At 47.5% G+C, this 22065-nt stretch overlaps 1 protein-coding gene across 1 annotated transcript; it reads left to right on the top strand.

Annotated features, from left to right (window-relative positions):
• Window positions 1–1425: 1425 nt before the first annotated feature.
• On the top strand, window positions 1426–21705 carry LG03H15orf40 (linkage group 03 C15orf40 homolog). The gene is made up of 4 exons (XM_073618617.1): window positions 1426–1649; window positions 7854–7980; window positions 9156–9283; window positions 21307–21705. The coding sequence occupies exons 1-4, from the start codon at window positions 1560–1562 to the stop codon at window positions 21400–21402; spliced, it is 441 nt and encodes a 146-aa protein (XP_073474718.1). The 5' UTR covers window positions 1426–1559; the 3' UTR covers window positions 21403–21705.
• The last annotated feature ends 360 nt before the right edge of the window (window positions 21706–22065 follow it).

Below are 22065 nucleotides of genomic sequence, written 5' to 3'. Positions count from 1 at the left end.
CTGTATTATCATCCCCTCTGTGTGTACTCTGTATTATCATCCCCCTCTGTGTGTACCCTGTATTATCATCCCCTCTGTGTGTACCCTGTATTATCATCCCCCCCTCTGTGTGTACCCTGTATTATCATCCCCCCCTCTGTGTGTACCCTGTATTATCATCCCCTCTGTGTGTACCCTGTATTATCATCCCCCTCTGTGTGTACCCTGTATTATCATCCCCCCCTCTGTGTGTACCCTGTATTATCATCCCCCCCTCTGTCGGTACCCTGTATTATCATCCCCTCTGTGTGTACCCTGTATTATCATCCCCCTCTGTGTGTACCCTGTATTATCATCCCCCTCTGTGTGTACCCTGTATTATCATCCCCTCTGTGTGTACCCTGTATTATCATCCCCCCCTCTGTGTGTACCCTGTATTATCATCCCCTCTGTGTGTACCCTGTATTATCATCCCCCCTCTGTGTGTACCCTGTATTATCATCCCCCTCTGTGTGTACCCTGTATTATCATCCCTCTCTGTGTGTACCCTGTATTATCATCCCCCCCTCTGTGTGTACCCTGTATTATCATCCCCCTCTGTGTGTACCCTGTATTATCATCCCCTCTGTGTGTACTCTGTATTATCATCCCCCTCTGTGTGTACCCTGTATTATCATCCCCTCTGTGTGTACCCTGTAATATCATCCCCCGCTGTGTGTACCCTGTATTATTATCCCCCTCTGTGTGTTCCCTGTATTATCATCCCCTCTGTGTGTACCCTGTATTATCACCCCCCCCCCCCTCTGTGTGTACCCTGTATTATCATCCCTCCTCTGTGTGTACCCTGTATTATCATCCCCCCTCTGTGTGTACCCTGTAATATCATCCCCCTCTGTGTGTACCCTGTATTATCATCCCCCCTCTGTGTGTACCCTGTATTATCATCCCCCCCTCTGTGTGTACCCTGTATTATCGTCCCTCCTCTGTGTGTACCCTGTAATATCATCCCCCTCTGTGTGTACCCTGTATTATCATCCCTCCTCTGTGTGTACCCTGTATTATCATCCCTCCTCTGTGTGTACCCTGTATTATCATCCCCTCTGTGTGTACCCTGTATTATCATCCCTCCTCTGTGTGTACCCTGTATTATCGTCCCTCCTCTGTGTGTACCCTGTATTATCATCCCCCTTTGTGTGTACCCTGTAATATCATCCCTCCTCTGTGTGTACCCTGTATTATCATCCCCCCTGTGTGTACGGTAGTACCCTGTAATATAACAACCCCCCCCCCCTGTGTGTACCCTGTAATATCACCCCCCTCAGTAATAAGGACACTCGTAGTCTATGCTCTGCTGTGTGCAATCTTATGGGGAGCAGCTTTCGGTGTGACCAGTAGGGGTCGCTGTGGTCCGCAGATGATAAGCCAGCTGACAGCTCTATCTCTATGTCCGAAGGTGGGCGGGGCGGTCATGTGATGTACACAGTAACCCGGACATTCATGATCCCATGGCTCGGTGTAGGGAGATGCTGTGAAGATCACACTCCACTCATCTGTACACCACACACTTTCCCTGGATCTACATGCTCGTTCGCTTGAGCCGTTCCCTTGTGATCTCCATTCAGCAGGCAGCAGCGGGAGCGCGCACAATGCCGCGCAAGGAGAGCAGAGAGGTGAGCGCGCACTGTAATATACAATGTATAGGAGGAGAGAGAGAGAGAGAGAGAGCGGACCGATCTACCCGGTGTACAGCATAGCTCCCAACTGTACCGAATTTCGATCAATGTCCCTCATTCCTCCTCATTTGTCCCTCATTCTGGTCTGATCTATATTGTTGTATATAAAATGCACGTTTTATCTTTCAAAAAGTGTTTCCCAGTGCTAAACATTTCATCCAATTTCTAAATGGCTGTATTTGTAGATTTTAAAAGCCAATATAAAGGAATAGTAGTGGTTAAAAAAAGCACTTGTGGATGTAACTAATTTTTTTTTTTTTTTTAAAGGTAATTCTCCTTTAAGGGGGTGTGGCAGGGGGCGTGTCCTATGCCTACATACTTTTGCTAGTAGGTGTTCATCATTCCCATCTCAAAACGTTGGGAGTAAGGATGAGCTCCGGTGTGTTCGCACATCCCACATGCAGAGCCCGCCAGGAAGTCAGCACTGCACAGCGCTAATCACAGGCAGTGAGACATTTCCCAATGTGCGACTGCAGAGATCAGGAAATGTCTCAATGCCTGTGATTAGTGACGACTTTCTGGCGGGCTCTGCATGTGGGATGTGCGAACACACCGGAGCTCATCCTTAGTTGGGAGGTATGGTACAGGGTGCGCGGAGGACGTGGTGTCGGGATGCGGGTGTGCGGAGGACGTGGTGTCGGGATGCGGGTGTGCGGAGGACGTGGTGTCGGGATGCGGGTGTGCGGAGGACGTGGTGTCGGGATGCGGGTGTGCGGAGGACGTGGTGTCGGGATGCGGGTGTGCGGAGGACGTGGTGTCGGGATGCGGGTGTGCGGAGGACGTGGAGTCGGGATGCGGGTGTGCGGAGGACGTGGTGTCGGGATGCGGGTGTGCGGAGGACGTGGAGTCGGGATGCGGGTGTGCGGAGGACGTGGTGTCGGGATGCGGGTGTGCGGAGGACGTGGTGTCGGGATGCGGGTGTGCGGAGGACGTGGTGTCGGGATGCGGGTGTGCGGAGGACGTGGTGTCGGGATGCGGGTGTGCGGAGGACGTGGTGTCGGGATGCGGGTGTGCGGAGGACGTGGTGTCGGGATGCGGGTGTGCGGAGGACGTGGTGTCGGGATGCGGGTGTGCGGAGGACGTGGATGCGGGTGTGCGGAGGACGTGGTGTCGGGATGCGGGTGTGCGGAGGACGTGGTGTTGGGATGCGGAGGACGTGGAGTCGGGATGCGGGTGTGCGGAGGACGTGGAGTCGGGATGCGGGTGTGCGGAGGACATAGCGGTTGGATCTGTCATTCTGGATTGTACAGTTCTGTGTGTTATGGGGGGAGGGGATTGTAGTACTTTGTCCCAGGGCCTTGTATATCGTTGTGGTTGGGGCCGGGGAGGGGCAGTATGAACACGTGATTGAGCTGCACCTTCATTCCCCCTTAGTCTGGGGTCCCATTGATGTGGGTGGGGGTCCCATGTAGTCGCACATCTTCCCATACAGACTACATACTTCTCTTTAGCAGACGCACAAGGCGGGGAGCGCTAATCATTTAGCAGAAAAAAAAACTTACAGGAACAAGAGGACTCCCATAGTAACCTTCACACACAGAGTCCAATAAAACTATCTTTACAGTGATGGCCTGTCCATTAGAGGCGCGTCTACATACAGGGCGCTGTACACATGGATTCCAATGGGGGCCGGGGGGAGTGTTTTTGAAGCACATGATTATAGCCAGAGGCTCTATTAGGCTTCAAAAAAAGGGTGGGCTCGGGGCGCAGTGCCCACCCACTGTGACAATACCGAATGAATTGTTAGAGAGTAGTGAGGTGCTGACAGTTAACTCGATCTAACCAATATGTGACATGAACTGTTGTGGTAGGTAAACCTAGTTAATCAATCCCAATAGATAACCGTCAATATAAATATAAAGTGATTTCAGTGCATAAACCAATTGGGTGTAACCTCAAGGCTAAAAGCAATCACTCTGTGATGCCCCTATTCATCCAGCGATCGCCACACTCTTCACACCGTGTTAAATCAGCAGTAATAGAAAATAGGCATAGAAACATGCAATATAAATAATGATCCAAAACATGTAATAAAAGTGATCCTAGTGCATGAATGATAACTTGTGTCTCAGGGCTGGACACCTAACACACAAATCTAAACAACAATATAATGGTGCATGTCCCCCCAGACTGGCAATGTTGCTGTCCAAAGGTGCATCCAGAATGGGGGCACTCTAATAAGATGTGTTACTGGCCAGATCACCAGGTGAAAATAGACAAAAAGACAAGCCTAAAAAAAAGAAAAACTAACACAGTCACCACATCTAATGAATTGTAAGCTTCAATATATTAAGATTTTGGTTTTGAGTTTAATACCACTTTAAGGGTTCATTCACACAGCCATCTACCACCAAGATCGACATATTTCTGCAGTGGGTACAGCCAGATGTTTAAAGCACACCTTCACCCACTATATACCCCGGGCATCACTGCTGTCCTCTCCTCCTCCATAATCTAAAACTTTAAATATTTTTTCTTTATCTTATTTTTCTCCACAATGCTTCCTATTTCATTTATGTAGCTGGAGGAGGGTGGACCTGGGAGTGAATCATCAGGGGCTGAGCTGCCTGAACCAGGAAGAGGCACCCAACGACGTCAGCAGCAGAGATGGCGGTGTGGGACCCGACTTATGACAGCAGTGCGGTGGATCACAGCTGAACGACTATGGATTCGCTGGCCGAGTCAGGATGTGAATTGTGTGCATAACACTTGCAAAAGGTGAGGGGGGTTAGAGAGTGGGGAGTGAAGTTCCTCTTTAAGGCTCAGTTCACACCTAAAATGGAGGCGTGTCGCACAGGAGCGCTGTGCGTCCCTGTTCTCCGTTTCAGGGCCAAATCGTTGCCTGAATTTGTCCTTGAAACTGAGCCAAAGACGTCCCGGAGATATGTGAACCGGCTCCATAGAGAGCCGGTCACAATCTCCTACCATGCATATTGAATGCGGAGAAGCCTGCATCCAATTCGCATAGGTGTCAACCCAGCCTAAAGGATAAGTTCACCTTTGGGAACATGTTCCACCTGTTTTTTAGGAGGTAACATGTTCCCACTGCTGCCCCCCCCCCCCCTTGTTGTGACAGCGGGCCAGGGATCTTCTCCCCACACCAGCTGTCACAATTTGAAAAGAACACAGCCTAGCGGAGCTCTGCCCACATAGCCAACGTCATTCATTCACAGAGATCTGTGAATGAATGAACTTCAAGTACTGACAGCCTTTGCAGCTGGTAGCTTGTAGTTCTCAATGAACTATCAGGGTGCTAGTGAGCGCTCTAGGTAGGTAAAGTGGTTTTAAAGTCCTGATTGTAAACAACAAAAATGGGCCCCTTGCAGGTTTAAGTCCATAATGTTGTATGCACTGCTTACGAGTACATTATGACAGACTTACCTGGAAACGGAGCCCTCCAGGACTGAGCTGTCACCGCTCCCCCGCGCATCCATCCTTACCAGGAATTTTTCATTTGTCCCTAATTTCTGCACATGTGATGATGCACGACATTCTCGGCCTGTCATTGGTTTGTACACGCTTCTGGTCCGCAGCTGAACCTGAACACCTGTCCGTACCACCACAGAAATACGGATCTGGGCGGTGAACAACTGTGTGAAGGAACCATTATTGTCTTATTCAACTGAATGGAATGAACACCCTAAAGCCCCATACACACGATAGGACTTTGTACAAACTTTCCCTTGGATTTTTGTACAAAGGGAGTTGGCCAGAAGTTTGTCTTGCATACAGACAACAGGACTTTTCCAGCCAACTTTCACCAAATCACGTGGTTTTTCAGCTCTTTACCACCACCCTTTGGTCAACTTCTGTATTGTTGTCTGATATTGAGTCAATCTCGCCACTTTTATTGGCGAGATAGACACCTTGCGAGCCGGGTTCACACTGGTGCGGGGATCCGACTTAGATCCCCGCCAATGCCAGGCACTGTGTTTGGTATGAATCTTGAGGGGGGAACTCCACGCCAAATGTTAAATAAAAAACCGGCATGGGTTCCTCTCCAGGGGCATACCAGGCCCTTAGGTCTGGTATGGATTGTAAGGGGAACCCCCTACGCCGAAAAAACGGCGTGGGGGTCCCCCCCCCAAATCCATACCAGACCCTTATCCGAGCACGCAGGCCGGTCAGGAAAGGGGCCCCCCTGAGCCGTACCAGGCCGCATGCCCTCACCATGGGGGGTGGGTGCTTTGGGGGAGGGGGACGCCCTGCGGCCCCCCCACCCCAAAGCACCTTGTCCCCATGTTGATGAGGACAAGGGCCTCTTCCCGACAACCCTGGCCGTTGGTTGTCGTGGTCTGCGGGCGGGGGGCTTATCGGAATCCGGGAGCCCCCCTTAATAAGGGGGCCCCCAGATCCCGGCCCCACACCCTATGTGAATGAGTATGGGGTACAGCGTACCCCTACCCATTCACCTAGGGAAAAAAGTGTCAATAAATAAAACACGCTACACAGGTTTTAAAATTAATTTATTAGGCAGCTCCGGGGTCTTCTTCTGACTTCGGGGGTCTTCTTCTGACTTCGGGGTTCCTCTGCCGACTTCGGGGGTCTCTCAGGCCTCTTCTCCCTCTCTCCGGTGTCGTCTCTGCGCTCTCTGGTTCTTCTCCGGTGCCTTCTTCATTCTGCCGGGCTCCTCCGCTAACTTCTGCTCTTTTGCCACTCTTTTGCTAGCGGAGGAGCCCGGACATCTGGATCGTCTTCTTCCCTCTTCTCTTCCAGAGATGTTGACACGACGGTCTCTCCGACTGTAATGCTGTCTGTGCGCTCTGCTATGACTTATATAGGCGGTAACTCCGCCCCCTATGACATCACAGTCCCGGGGCATGCTGGGAATGTGAGGTCATAAGGGGGCATGGTCATGTCAATCTTCTCCCGGTCTTTCCTACTGGGTTTTGTCTGTTCAGCCACTTGAATGGCTGTACCACAATGATGTCACTCCGGCACACATCATGACCGCACAGATCGGGTGCCATAAATGTATTCTGAGCTTTGCATGCACGGCTCGGTCTTCATTACCTCTCACAGGCAGGGAGAAGCACTTCTGATAGAAGAAGACTGATAGGGTCTCTATTCTATCATAAAACCCTGACTGTCAGCAACTTTGTTAAAATTGAGGTAAATACCACTTAAAAACCAATCCAAGCAAATCGGTCCTTAGTGGTATTTTGCAACAGCAGTTTATTTAACCCATTTCCACTGCCTCCCAGCAGTCCTTTAAGTGAATGTTAATGGCAGAGGCAGCCTCCCAATCCCCTGATTGCTGTAATTAGGTGTCACCTGGTCTCATACTCGCAAACACTGACCAGGAGCTGTCAGTGTGCAATCTCAGAATGGAACCGCAGAGCTCCATGGACAAATACAGTGACTGGGCATTAAGGCCCACCCATGCTGCCAATGCAACTATGCATTACACCAATTGAGATCAAGATTTTTTAACAGGATGGCATTTTAAAAACCACTTGCCGACCATAATACGTATATATATGTTGCGTTCTGCAAGTGGTTTACCAGGGCTATGGCTGAAGACATCAACCATAACCCCCCTACCATTTTTTTCAGCAGACTGCTGGATTTCTCATAAAACCGGTCCGAGCGGCTCATGATGGGCCGATTTTCAAAGTGGTGGGAGGGGACGTTCCTACCCCCTGCTGGGGCTTCTCGGGCTTATTGCTGCCGGTTTGCCCGAGAAACAATCCAATGGTGTGGCTGTCTGGTCTCATAGGCGATCCAAGAGTTAACGCTTTGATCGACTCTGTGGCCTTGGAGGACCGGAGCAATGTCATGACGTCACTTCCAGTCCAGGCTGGTCTGGGCTGATCTTTTGCTTTTAAAGGTAAAGAGATTTGGGGTCTTTTTGACCCCAGATCTCTTCATAAAGAGGACCTGTCATCCTTATTTCTATTACAAGGGTTGTTTACTTTCCTGTAATCAGGAAGGGGCAAATACTTTTTCACAGCACTGTATAAAGTTTGATTTTTAGTTTCAGTAAAAATTATTCAGGAACTACAGTGCTGGAAAACCTGATCATGAAAGTCTCCTGGCATATGCTTCTTTGTGTCCATTTTTCTTTTGACTTTTTGTATATTGTAAAGAATATACTTATTGTTGTTATGCATTTATTGGAGTGTTTGTCTTTCATTGCAGGGTAAGGGACAGAAGAAAGAAGCACCCCAGGATCCGCACACCACAGGTCCAGTTAGAATAGATAAAAGTGGATCCATTTCTATTGCTATTCATGCTAAGCCGGGTTCCAAACAAAATGCTATAACAGGTAAATATTTGTGAGTACAGTCCTTTCCTGTGTGATGAATGCAGCACAATATATTTCATAGATATATGCATCAATGCATTTTTAATGCATCCTTTGATGTTTAAAGTGGTTGTAAAGGAAGAAGTTTTTAACTTAATGCATTCTCTGCATTAAAGTAAAAAACCTTCTGCATGCAGCTCCCCCCAGCCCCACTTATACTTAGCTGATCCCGATTTCAATCCAGCGATGAGCAGTTACTCTCTCGGCTCTCCCCCACTTCATTGACTCAGAGACAGCAGTGGGAGTAATTGTCTCCTGCTGCTGTCAATTACAGCTAGTTAGGAGGGGCCAGGCTGAGCCACGCTCTGTGTCAATGGACACACAGAGTGGGGCTCAAGAGCGAGCACGCATGAGTACCAGAATAGCAAGAGGCTTGCTATGGGGGTACTCGGCAGGGGGAGGACCCTGGCGCGCCAGGGACTGCTCTGTGCAAAACCATTGCACAGAGCAGATAAGTATAACATGCTATTTTAATAATAAAAAAACATTTACAGTCCATTTAAGTGGCCAAAAGGTACTTGTCCTCCAGCACCTGGTAGGCTTGTTACCTACATAGTACTGTGCTGTCCTTCTTTGTTTCATGCTCTTTTCATGACAGGCAGCAGTGCATCAGGAATGACAAATGCTGGGAGCGCATAGAAACCTTAGCCCCCCCCCCATAGATGCATGTGTGGGCATTAAGGGCCTACCTGCCTTGCCACTGCACTTACATGATTGCCAATACCAAGCTAAGGTATATTAAACAAGCCCTGACTTTACTAATGCTTTAATTAAAAAAAAAAAATAAAAAGAAGTATTTGGCAACAGTCAGTTGTCATGATGACAGAAAACTGCTGGGAACTCTCCTATTCCATGGCCAGAATTAGGGCTTCTTTTGATGTTGTATCCTGATCACTGTAACTGGTGGAGATGAAATGTCTTATGTGTCCTGATAGCTTGGATAAGGCTGCTCTACTGACAATACACTTACTTCCAGTTTGGGGTTGCCATTTAACGCCCTTCCTTGGAAAAAAAATGGTTATTTTTTATTTTTCATTGTTTTACATTTCATGCAGTGAATGCAATTACAATCTGAAACCTACGTGCCTTTTATCTGTATCTTGTCAGTTGCTACATATGACATGTTTCCATTATAGATGTGACATCAGAAGCTGTTGGTGTTGCCATTGCTGCTCCTCCAACTGAAGGCGAGGCGAATGCTGAATTGTGTCGATATCTATCAAAGGTTTTGGAAATAAAGAAGAGTGAAGTTGTCCTCGACAAGGTAAGTGGCTTTCTACTCCCTATACTCAGGGTGGGTGACCATTTGAACAGGCCCAGGTTTGATTCGCAAGATGTTTTGTAAATCCCAATGATGTTTTTGGGGGCCAAATCTTGTTATTCAATTCAGGCCATTTGTAGGACTAATAAGTAAGCCGATGTTAAATAAAAGGCTGGGGAGAATATGTACTGACAAAATAAAAACAAAATACTGTACAGCAGGGAGAGGGTCTTTTTCATGTGGCTTCAAAAGAGATATTGAAAATACACAAATTCTATAAAGCAGACTTTCCCCTTTTTCCAAATTTACCCATCAGCATGCTTCTAAGACTACCTTGCTCTAGAACAACACATACAGATTTAAAGCCGATCCCCAGCTTTACTGTTTCATATGGGCCAAGCTGGCCAAAACAACCTTTCTTACACTAACGGGTGTGCCAGCTGGGTGGGACAAGAACTTCCAGGCAGGATGGCGTTATACTCAACTTTTCTTTTGCTTATAAAAAAGCCTTTAAGCCCTTTTTTTTTTTTTTGAAACGGTGGATGAGTTTATTAAAAACAAAAAAAGGGGGATTTTGATTTTGACACTTACTTTTTTGGTCACCAGTTCCTTGTTCCCCTGAAGGCAATACATAGCTCCAGCTGCACAGATGTCCCCTGGAAGGCAATGTTACAAGTACCCTTAGGAATGTCCGGTACCTAGGCTGTCAGATGAAGTGCATGAACTCATTCTCTTCATCTCACACAACAATAAACTCATCCACCGTTTAAACAAAAAAAAAGGCTTTTTTTATAAGCAAAAGAAAAGTTGAGTATAACGCCATCCTGCCAGAAATTCTCTTCCCACCCAGCTGGCACACCCGTTAGTGTAGGAAATAGTTAGTTTGTTTTGGCCAGCTTGGCCCATATGAACTAGCTAAAGTGACAGTAAAGCTGGGGATCGGCTTTAAATCTGTATGTGGATATGTAGCCCATCACTGGAATCAACAGTATAGCACAGTGATGGTGAACCTTTTTGGGCCCGAGTGGCTAAACTGCAACAGGTGTACAGAGCAGCGTGTCAGAAGTCATGTGACCGCGTCGAGATGTGAGGGGGGGGGGGGGGAGAACTCCACGCACCCCACCATATTTCTGTTCCCCGGTAGGAGATCACACATGGTCCGCTACAGTAATATCCCTTCTAGGAGTCCCCACCCTCCCTGGCAGGTGCAGCACCCCCTCACCTCCCACCTGTGTACCTCGCACTGAGCTCCCAGTAATCCCAATCCTCCAGGGGAAGCAGTGACACCCAGCACCACTGAGAGAGAGATTCCTTTCAGCGGCTTCCTTGCAGCCTATGCCTCCTGGCCATCCTCGTCTTTCGGGCCCCCCAATCAGCCTGTTCTCGGGAGCCTCACTGTTGATGTTTTAGCAAAGAGGAGGTTTGAGGGGGTCCAGACTCTGAAGGGTGCCAGAGATGCTGCGCCCGCTGCTCGCCTTTATGGGCAGCAGAAAGGCGGTAAAGTTCTTTTCTCCCTCCTGGCTCTCAGTTCGCCTTCCCCACGGAGGCTGCGGGGCCACCCACTCACTTGCTATGTGCAGATGGTTTACCGCACCTCGCTTTCGCTGCTGCCGCGCTCTCACTGCCATGGACCTAGACTCTTCATTGATCTCCCTCTACCTTGCGATCCCTGGACTCCTCGTGTGCCCACAGAGAGGGCTCTGCGTGCCATAGGTTCGCCATCACTGGTATAGTACATGTCCATACACAGAATCTGACAATATGGCTACTGTGACCCCACACTGGTATAGTGTGGGGAGTGGATTAGGCAAACTTGAACCTCAGACCTACTCTGTGTAGGAAAAAACTCTAGCTATCAATTAAAACAAAGCTGACTCACATGATTCTCCACAAGACTTCTCTGCTTTCTAGAAGTAATGACATACACAACACAAACACAGGTGATTTTGTGTATACCTGTGTGTTACCTCTGTGATGCAAGTGGAAATGATTTGAGACAGAAAGAGAAAGGTAACAAACCTAGATGCCATTGTTTATTATAAACTGCTCACCTTCATTCCTTAACCACGTCAGCTCTTTGGATGTCTATAGTATGTCCAGAGAGTGAAGGGTTCAATAGCAGTTCATGGCTGCAGTAGCTTTCTTTAGCCAGCTCCTACCTGTAAAGTGCGAGCGGCGTGGTCTTTGCAATATTACGGATCATGCAGTTTTAAGGCTTAATAAGTGTGGTATCTGTACTCGACTCGGAATATCATGCAACATAAAAAATTGCAACTACTACCTTTTTATTATATAGGGCCTCTGCTTTCAGAAATATAACGTGTAACGGATCCCCGTAGCACTCCGCTTGAATGCTTCCGTCAGCACACAGCTTCCTCAAATCTGGACCTTCAGATGTCAGATTTTATAGCTGAATACTGTAACCAAGATCCAAACGAGACTAGCTCAGTTACACAGCTTTAACATGGATTGGTTGTTTTGAGATCTTGCACAAAAATATATACACCAGATTGAAAATACAAACTGTAACCAGAAACCTAATTAACATGAGCTAATTAACTAATCGTTTAGACAGCCTAGCTGACTCAGAGGCATGACCTTTCAGGACAGACTTGCCGTCTTTTATCATAAATATAAACACAGCAAACCTTCTCACAATAGCAGAAGCTAATTACAATTAGCAATTCGAACTGTGATCTCCCCCTCCTCAGCCTAGTAGGAACCAGACTACAGCAGGAGTAGACTGTCTGGCTCCTACCCAGTTCTCTCTCCTGTGATCAGCTCTTTTATTTATATCCTGGGTGATATTGTGGATAAATATTACTGTTATATTTAAGTAACCACCTTCTCATTGTCCATTAAACAGCTGTCCATCATTTTTCTCATTCACCCTGTTCCCCTAAAGGGCACAGGGTAACTTAATGGACATAGGGTAGACAAAGGGGATGCATGGGGAGCTGAAACAAGGCTTTCCCAACCTCTCCAAGGGATTCTGGGTTCCACGGGCCCTCCCATCACATAATGTTCTGGGGTTTTTAGTACTTCAGCTGTTTGGATGTATGCAGTATGTCCAAGGAGTGAAGGGCTAAGCACAATCTGATGGCTGATGTGCATACAACTGGAAGAGACAATGATTTCCCTTCTGGTTTTAGACGTGTCATTCTGTGGCTGATACAGCCAGGGAAGCATGTAACCGAGCAGATCTGTGCTTGGTTAGTTCTTTGGAGGGCACGTCATCTGCCCTATGCTATTACATGGGGGGGTTTAACCCCTTTTGATAGTAATGATGGTTCAGCCATAACCCTGGTAAACCACTTCAAACCCATAATGCAAATGTACATTAGGGGGTCTGGAAGTGGTTAAGGTAAAATAAAAAAAATGCAAACACATCTTTATAACCACATTTAACTTTATTTTATTTACAGGGGGTCCCCGGGTTACAAACAAGTTAGGGACTGTAGGTTTGTTCTTAAGTTGAATCTGTTTGTAAGTCGGAACAGGTACCTTTTTTAAGTGTAGCTCCAGCCAAAAAAACTATTTTTAAGCTTTTTGGATAGCATAGGGAAGGGTTATCACCCCTGTAACATTTGTTTTGCTGTCTGTGCCCCTGTTCAGATGATTTCACCTGACTTTCTGTCCCAATGACAATTGGATTTTGAAAATTTTGGGTTGTTGTGGAAACAAGCCTTGGTGATAAAGCATCAGTGGAGGTACCTTTTCCCCATATTAGCTCTTACAGGAGTTTATTTCCCTTCCTAGGGGTAGATTTCCTCTCACTTCCTGTTGTCTCCATCCGTTTGTAAGTAGGAGTCGTTTGTAAGTCGGATGTTTGTAACTAGGGGACCCCCTGTATTTATTTTTTTTTTTTTAAACCATCAACGTGGTTATAAAGGTGTGTTTTTTGTTTTTTTTTTATATATTTTTTTTTCTTTTTCCTTATGCACTTCAAGACCCCCTAATGTACATTTACATTATGGGTTTTTTTTCTTTTTTTTTTTCAGCCGGCGATTTTCCTCTTTCTGATAAAAGCAATGCAATTGGCTGGATTGCTTTTAGAAACAGCAGGAGGGATCGTCGCCTAAATACTCACCTGAGCCCCATCTCATGCACTGCTGTGCATGTCTGCAGCAGCTCTTCTCCCCTCTCTCTCTGCTCACAGCCTTAGCTGAAAGCAGTGGGAGCCATTGGCTGTCAGTCATAATCTGAGAGCATGGGGTGAGACCGAGCTAGGCTGTGTGTCTGAATAGACGTAAACCGCATGCTCAGGAGCGAACCCGCACAAGTGCCCCCATAAGAAGCGGGTCCTTATGGGGCACTGAGCAGGGGGAGGGGCCAGGAACACCAATAGGGACCCGAGAAGAGGAGAATCGGGTGTCACGTACCTGGTAGGTTTTGAGCCCGAAGTGCAGAGAAAGACCTCCCTTACAGCTCGCACTCCTGTTCCCCTGGAATGGAGACAGAAGGCCCAGGAGTGAGGAGTGGTATGGGTGCCTGGCAGGATCGACAGTCACCGGAAGTTCAGGAGTGGTGGCACCCTCTGGAACCTGAAGCTGAAGAGGAGGCTGGAATGCAGAGAGGACCCGGAACCACAGCAGGTAGGTAAGCAGGTAAGAAAGCGGGTAAGTAAGCAGGACTGAGAGCTGGACTGGAACCAGGAACAAGGCAGCAGGTAGTAGACTGGAACGCTGGACTGGAACCAAGAACAAGGCAGCAGGTAGTAGCCTGGAACGCTGGACTGGAACCAGGAACAAGGCAGCAGGTAGTAGGCTGGAACGCTGGACTGGAACCGGGAACAAGGCAGCAGGTAGTAGGCTGGAACGCTGGACTGAAACCAGGAACAAGGCAGCGGGTAGTAGCCTGGGACGCTCGACTGGAACCAGGAACAAGCAGCAGGTAGTAGCCTGGAACGCTGGACTGGAACCATGAACAAGGCAGCAGGTAATAGACTGGATAATGGTATCCAACAAAGGGATGGTCAAACAAGCCGGAGTTCGGTATCGGTCGAGCAGCAGAGGTACCAGGGATAACACACAGGGATGGTCAGGCAAGCCAAGAGGGTCTGGTGCAGGCGGATAGCAGGATGGTCTAACAGGAAGCCGGGTCAGATAGCAGAGTACACAGATCAGGTTAGGGCACACGGAACGCTGTAGAGCAGACAGCGGGGATAGAGTGTGACAGGCCGGTTTAAATAGCCCGCCTAGCACTAGCGGGAGTGCGCGCGCATGCCCGTGCGTGACAGCACCCGTGAACGCGCGCGCATGCGCAGTGGAACAAGTGGCCGTGTCCCCGTGCGTCTGGATCGCCGATTACTGGCAGGATCTTCATGACATTGCCCCCCCCCCCCAAGGGGCAGCCTCCGGATGCCCCTTTGAAGAAATTTCTCCGGATGGGCTCTTTTAAAAGATTGCAACAGATTTTCAGCATGAATATTATCCTCAGGTTCCCAAGAATTTTCTTCTGGGCCGAACCCCCTCCATTTTATCAGAAATTGATTTTGGTTACCTCTTCTCCTATGGTCCATGATAGCCTCCACCTCGAATTCCTCCTCCCCATCTACCAAAATTGGATCAGGAGGATCCGTACTTCGGCCTGGAAATGGATTAGAAACAAAGGGTCTGAGCAGGGACACATGAAATACTGGATGTACTTTTAGTGAATCCGGAAGTTCAAGTTCGTATGCCACCTCATTAATTCTTCGCTTGACAGGAAATGGTCCAAGAAACTTGGGACCCAATTTCTTTGAAGGGCAAGCCATCCTGAGATATACCCGGGGACCAGGTATGGTTATCTACAGTAAAAGTAACAGCTCACCTCTTCTCTTTTTATCAAAAGTTGCCTTATTATACTCCTGGGTCCTGGTCATGGTCTCCTGCAAAACTTGGTTGTTGGAAGTAAAGAAGTCCAACCTCTCCTGAACTGCGGGTACTGTGCACTCTGGAAGAGAATTAGGCAAAAATGAAGGGTGGAAACCATAATTTGCAAAAAATGGAGTTTGTTTGATATGAATGAATTCGCCTACAACAATTCTATATTGTTGTAGGCGAATTCAGCCAATGGAAGAACAGAAATCCAATCATCTTGGGCAAAAGAAGAAAAACAGCGTAAATATTGTTCAAGAGTCTGGTTTGTTCTCTCTGTTTGCCCATTAGTCTGGGGATGATAAGCAGATGAAAATGAGAGTTCAATCTTCAATGTTTTGCACAGAGACCTCCAGAATCGGGAGGTAAACTGTACCCCCCGATCTGAAACGATATTAACTGGTACCCCATGGAGCCTGATGACTTCTTTAATAAATGCCTGTGCCGTTTCTGTAGCTGAGGGGGTGCCCTTCATTGGGACAAAGTGGGCCATTTTCGACAACCGGTCTACTATGACAAAAATTGAGGTGAAGCCCCCAGCCGGAGGTAATTCCACAATAAAATCTATAGAAAGCATTTTCCAAGGCCTATCTGGGACAGGTAATGGCTTTAGCAATCCCCATGCCTTGGTCCTGTGCCCCTTGTTCCTGATACAGGTGGTACAGGATTCAACAAATCTCCTACAATCTTCACGTAACTGAGGCCAGCAAAAGGTACGCTGTACCAGATCAGTAGTCTTAGCCACGCCAAAATGCCCAGCCAATGCATGGTCATGACAGAGTTCTAGTACTGAAACTCATAGTTCTTCAGGTATAAAGATCCTATTCTCGTGCCACAGTAACCCATCCTTAACTTGGAGTTCTGACCTAATGGAAGATCCCAACTCTGCGGAAGCCTGCTTAATCTGGGAAAGCAGGTCTCCCTGAAGCAAAAGAAAATTCCCCGGGGACAGAATGGTGTCCGGAGGGGAATCCTCTTGGGACTTGTGAAACATCCTGGATAGGGCATCAGGTTTGGTATTCTTGGAGCCAGGGCGGTAAGTGACATGAAAAGAGAACCTGGAGAAAAAGAGAGCCCACCTGGCTTGGCGTGGCTTCAAGGTTCTTATGATCTAAAAATTAAGACTGGATGAGCGGCACCCTCTAGCAGATAGCGCCACTACTCCAACGCTGATTTGATTGCCAACAACTCTCTGTCACCTACATCATAATTTCTCTCTGCCGTGGACAATTTACGAGAGAAGAAGGCCACAGGATATAACAGGGCCTTAGTTCCCTGTCTTTGGGACAACACTGCCCCTACTGCAATTTCGGATACGTCCACCTCTAGTACGAATGGCAGAGAGGAATCTGGATGCTTTAGTACGGAGGCAGAAGTAAAAAGGCCCTTGAGAGTCTCAAAAGCCTTTTGAGCCTCAGCAGACCAGTGGAAGTGTGTACCCTATTTAGTTAGCTGTGTTATGGGTGTGATGATGGCTGAAAACCCCTTAATAAATTTACGGTAAAAATTAGCGAATCCATCGAATCGCTGGATCCCCTTCTTGTCTGTCGGGACTGGCCAATCTAGCACTGCAGCGACCTTTTGAGGGTCCATCTTAATGCCTTTACTGGAAATGATTAACCCCAAAAATTGAATACTTTCCTGTTCAAATTCACATTTCTCAGCTTTTGCATATAGACCGTGTTGTCGAAGCCGGGCCAACACACTTCTGACGTGCCTGCGATGGAATTCAAGGGAACAAGAAAAAATTAGTATGTCGTCTCAATAGACGATAACAAACAGATCTAGGAAGTCTCGTAAAACATCATTGATGAAGTACTGGAATGTAGCAGGGGCATTGCACAGACCGAAAGGCATCACTAGGTACTCAAAATGTCCATAACGGGTACGAAAAGCGGTCTTCCATTCGTCTCCGTCCCTAATACAAACTAAATTGTAGGCTCCGCAAAGGTCAAGCTTAGTGAATATGGTAGCTGTCCCAAGTCTTTGGAACAATTCTGGTACCAGGGGAAGAGGGTAACGTTTTTTTACAGTGATTTTGTTCAGCTCGCGGTAATCTACACATGGTCTGAGGGTCTTGTCTTTCTTCTGTACAAAGAAGATACCTGCACCTGCTGGAGACGTGGATGGACGAATGAAGCCTTTCTTTAGATTCTCATCGATATATTCTTTTAAAGCCCCTTGTTCTACTTCAGTCAAAGGAAATATTCTTCCAAAAGGTATCTCAGCACCGGGAAGTAATTCGATAGGACAGTCATAGGCCCGGTGAGAGGGTAAGACCTCTGCCCCTTGCTTGCTGAATACATCTAAGAAATCATGATAGGCAGAAGGGATGGAGAGGTGTAGATTAGGATCTGTATTCAAACAGAGCAAGGTAGGGTTCTCCTGAGTGTTCTGAAATCTACAAGACTGTTGGCAATATGGAGAAGAAAAGGTAACTTCACCTGTGATCCAATTGATGTCAGGATTGTGGGCCTGTAACCATGGCATGCCGAGGATTATGGGAAACAGAGGTGAAGCGATGATATCTAGGCGTAGCAGTTCTTGATGAGAATTGTAGATGGAGACGGGTATTGGAACAGTCTCTTGGGTAACAGGCCCAGACTTAATGGCGGTTCCATCAGCTAGATGGATGGAAAGTCCATGGGCTTTAGGCAACAGAGGTATCCGGTGTTGGGTAGCAAAAAGAGAGTCCATGAAACAACTGCAAGCTCCAGAGTCAATAATGGCGGTTATTTGCAGAGTCTCTCCTGGAAGCTGTAACAGGATAGAGAGAGCAAGGTGAGTAGTGTTCTTAACCAAAGGTGCAACATAGTCAGTGGACAGGGATAGACACTTACGGAGTTTAAGAGGACAGTTCCTGACATAATGCCCAGGTTCCCCACAATACAGGCACAGATTATTCACTCAACGACGTTGTCGTTCCTCCTGGGTAAGAGAAGGCCGCAGAACCCCTAATTGCATTGGCTCAGGTGGGTTAAACGTGGAGGTAGGTGGTGCTGGTGACGTATGATGAGGAACTTTAGGGGTAATCCAAGTTGGGCGAGAAGTTCCCATAGCTCTCTCAGTCCTACGTTCTCTTAGGCGTCGATCGATCTGGATTGCTAGATCGATCAATGCATTTAAAGTCTGTGGGGTACCCACCCTGGCCAATTCATCCTTCAGAGAGTCAGAAAGTCCCATTCGAAACTGATAGCGGAGAGCCGCATCATTCCAATTTGTGTCCGCACTCCATTTTCTGAATTCCGCCACATAGTCCTCTGCAGCCCTGCGACCCTGTTGAAGGGTGTGCAAAGCCGCTTCTGCAGTCACGGACAGCTGGGGGTCATCGTACAGCTGACCTAGTGTGTCAAGGAAGGTGGAGAGATTAGTCAGGGATACGTCCTTTTGCTCCAAGAGGCAATGGGCCCAGGTTTGGGGGTCACCAGAAAGCAGAGAGATTACGTAGCCCACCTTGGTAGCCTCCAGGGAAAAGGTACGTGGCTGAAGAGCAAAGAACAATTCACAGGAGTTGCGGAAAGCCCTGAATTTAAGGCGATTTCCGGAGAAACGTTCAGGCGTCGGGACCTTGGGTTCTGGAGGGAGCATAACCACCGTTGAGGAAGGCCCGACTGAAGGAGCAGGAGCGGAAGGAACTCCCTGGGCCCCAATTGGATTAGACAAGGTTAACACTCCAGCCTGGTGTATCCTTGCTGTAGATTCTTGACTGCTTCAGTCAATCCTGCCAGGTGTGCACAAAGTTCCTCCATGGGAGACGTTCCCTGCTCAGGCTCAGACATGGCTGTCTGCTACTGTCACGTACCTGGTAGGTTTTGAGCCCGAAGTGCAGAGAAAGACCTCCCTTACAGCTCCCACTCCTGTTCCCCTGGAATGGAGACAGAAGGCCCAGGAGTGAGGAGTGGTATGGGTGCCTGGCAGGATCGACAGTCACCGGAAGTTCGGGAGTGGTGGCACCCTCTGGAACCTGAAGCTGAAGAGGAGGCTGGAATGCAGAGAGGACCCGGAACCACAGCAGGTAAGTAAGCAGGACTGAGAGCTGGACTGGAACCAGGAACAAGGCAGCAGGTAGTAGACTGGAACGCTGAACTGGAACCAGGAACAAGCAGCAGGTAGTAGCCTGGAACGCTGGACTGGAACCAGGAACAAGGCAGCAGGTAGAAGCCTGGAACGCCGGACTGGAACCAGGAACAAGGCAGCGGGTAGTAGCCTGGAACGCTGGACTGGAACCAGGAACAAGGCAGTAGGTAGTAGACTGGAACGCCGGACTGGAACCAGGAACAAGCAGCAGGTAGTAGCCTGGAACGCTGGACTGGAACCAGGAACAAGGCAGCAGGTAGTAGACTGGAACGCTGGACTGGAACCGGGAACAAGGCAGCAGGTAGTAGGCTGGAACGCTGGACTGGAACCAGGAACAAGGCAGCGGGTAGTAGCCTGGGACGCTGGACTGGAACAAGCAGCAGGTAGTAGCCTGGAATGCTGGACTGGAACCAGGAACAAGGCAGCAGGTAATAGACTGGATACTGGTATCAGACAAAGGGATGGTCAAACAAGCCGGTGGTCGGTATCGGTCCAGCAGCAGAGGTACCAGGGATAATACAGAGGGATGGTCAGGCAAGCCAAGAGGGTCTGGTGCAGGCGGATAGCAGGATGGTCTAACAGGAAGGCGGGTCAGATAGCAGAGTACACAGGTCAGATCAGGTTAAGGCACACGGAACGCTGTAGAGCAGACAGCGGGGATAGATTGTGACAGACCGGTTTAAATAGCCCGCCTAGCACTAACGGGAGTGCGCGCGTGTCCCCCTGCGTGACAGCACCCGAGAATGCATGCGCAGTGGAACCCGTGGCCATGTCCCCGTGCATCTGGATCGCTGATTACTGCCAGGATCTTCCTGACATCAGGGCTGCTCTGTGCAAAATCATTACACAAAGCAAGTAAGTATAATGTGTGTTATGTTAATGAAAAAAGAAAATATATTTAAAGAAATATTGAAAGTTCTGTTGCCTTATGCACACCCACAAATGCAAACATGTGCACATGTATGTAAGCAGAGATTACACCACACAAGGTATCACCGTGAGTTAGAACAATATTCGCAGTGTCATAACTTGCGGTTATCTCTAACCTAATAAAGGCTTTAAAAGCATTGCCTATGGAGATTTCTTATCGTACATCACAAGACACAGAGCCATAGTAGTTTCTATGTGGGTTATAGGCCACCTTCAGGTGATCCACACTGGCACACCCTAAGACAGGAAGTCCACTCCCTATATAACCCCTCCCACTACTGGGAGTACCTCAGTTTTTTTTTCGCCAGTGTCTAAGGTGTTGGTCACGACTAAAGATGTGCTGTGCTGAGCTCCACCGGAGCAATCCTTGCTAGGGCTAGCTATGCAGCCAGATCCATTCAAAGTGTCTTTTAGGCCGAATTGAATGATACCCGGGCCTCGTGTCTGGAAAAAAAGAGGTTTTGCCTGTAACGCTTCTCTTTTTAGAGAGCTGGACCCCGGGATCCAGTACTTTGGTATTTTCAGCCATAAAGTTTTACTGGCAGGGTGCTATTACGGGTCCAGGAGTGTGGGTTCCCCAAAAAATCTGTAGGACAAAGGCAGCATAATGAGCTAGTATGCATCGCATACTAGCTCATTATGAAATACTTGCCTTAGAACGAAGCCCTCCAGTGGCGCCGGTACACTGCTGACATCTTACCCGGTGTTTCTCCCGGGTTCACAAGCTTCAGCGCTGTGAGTGGCCGGAGCCGCGATGGCGTCACTCTTGCACATCCGTGTGGGGGCCGCCGTTTTGTGGTATGGCAAGCCGAACCTTCAGAGCGCATGCGCAATGACATCATTGGTTGTATGCACTCTGAATATCTCTTAAACAGTGAAAGTTTAGGAGATTTTCACAGTACATACAGGTAAGCCCTATTTATAAGCTTACCTGGTAGGTATAAGTAGAAAAAAAAAAAAAAAAAAAGACTTTACTTCCTCTTTAAGCTCCACTCCTGATAATGCAGCCTATGCCATACAGTGTGTACAATGTATGTTTTGTAATATTACTATCAGTATGAACATGATTTGATTTATTTTCAAGCTGGTAGTTCAGTGGCAATTTTATATAGTAGTTTATTTAGAAGCAGTAACTGATTTTTTTTTCTCCCTCTCTAACAGGGTGGCAAAAGTCGAGAAAAGGTTGTAAAGATTTCAGCCAATACCACCACAGAAGCTGTGTTAGAGAAGCTGAAGAGTGAAGCAGGAAAAGGCTGAATGGAAAAGAGGCGTCCTTGTGTAACGATGGCTTCTGCTAACTGAAGAATGTATCGCACACACCGTGATATATCACTCCACAGCGATCTTTGTGGCAGAATCTGATTTTAATATATGTGTCACAAGTGCTAGTGTGAAAATGATCTGGATGCATTGATTGTGCATTAAATTAATTGGAAAAGCAGTTGATGGAGAACAGAATGTACTGCATCTGTTACTGGCAAAACTAAAATACATTATTTTTTTATTTAAGGATGAATATACTGTAGTTTCTGCATTAAATTTTTAAATGGTCCATCAAAACGATTGATAAGTAGCTACATTTATTCTAGGTATTAAAAGTTTCCATTTGGAGTGTATATAAGACAACTTACTTCAAAGTTTATGTGAAACGTGATAAATGAGGGTTTATGAATTTCTCACCTTCAAAGGACAAACCTTGTTTTCGAGGAAATATTATCCAGTACAAATCATCAGCCTTTATTATGGATAGAGTAGGGAGATGTGGAAAAGAAAGTACATTCCATGTAAATTGTGTATTATCACGTGTAGAAAGGAATAGCTTTAATATATTTGAACGGGAAAAAAATTAAAGGAGTTGTAAAGGCAGAAGTTTCTTTTTATCTTAATGCATGCTATGCATGCTAATCTAATCAATAGATG

This window comes from Aquarana catesbeiana, linkage group LG03 (assembly GCF_042186555.1).
Source record: "Aquarana catesbeiana isolate 2022-GZ linkage group LG03, ASM4218655v1, whole genome shotgun sequence".
NCBI classification, from domain to species: domain Eukaryota; kingdom Metazoa; phylum Chordata; class Amphibia; order Anura; family Ranidae; genus Aquarana; species Aquarana catesbeiana.
This window is presented reverse-complemented; position numbering and strand designations above follow the sequence as displayed.

Excerpts from the sequence above, each read along its gene's own strand:
- LG03H15orf40 (XM_073618617.1), top strand. The coding sequence starts at position 1,560 with ATGCTCGTTCGCTTGAGCCGTTCCCTTGTGATCTCCATTCAGCAGGCA. Across the intron at positions 7,981-9,155 it reads CAAACAAAATGCTATAACAG|ATGTGACATCAGAAGCTGTT; the intron begins GTAAATATTTGT and ends TTTCCATTATAG. Across the intron at positions 9,284-21,306 it reads GTGAAGTTGTCCTCGACAAG|GGTGGCAAAAGTCGAGAAAA; the intron begins GTAAGTGGCTTT and ends CCTCTCTAACAG.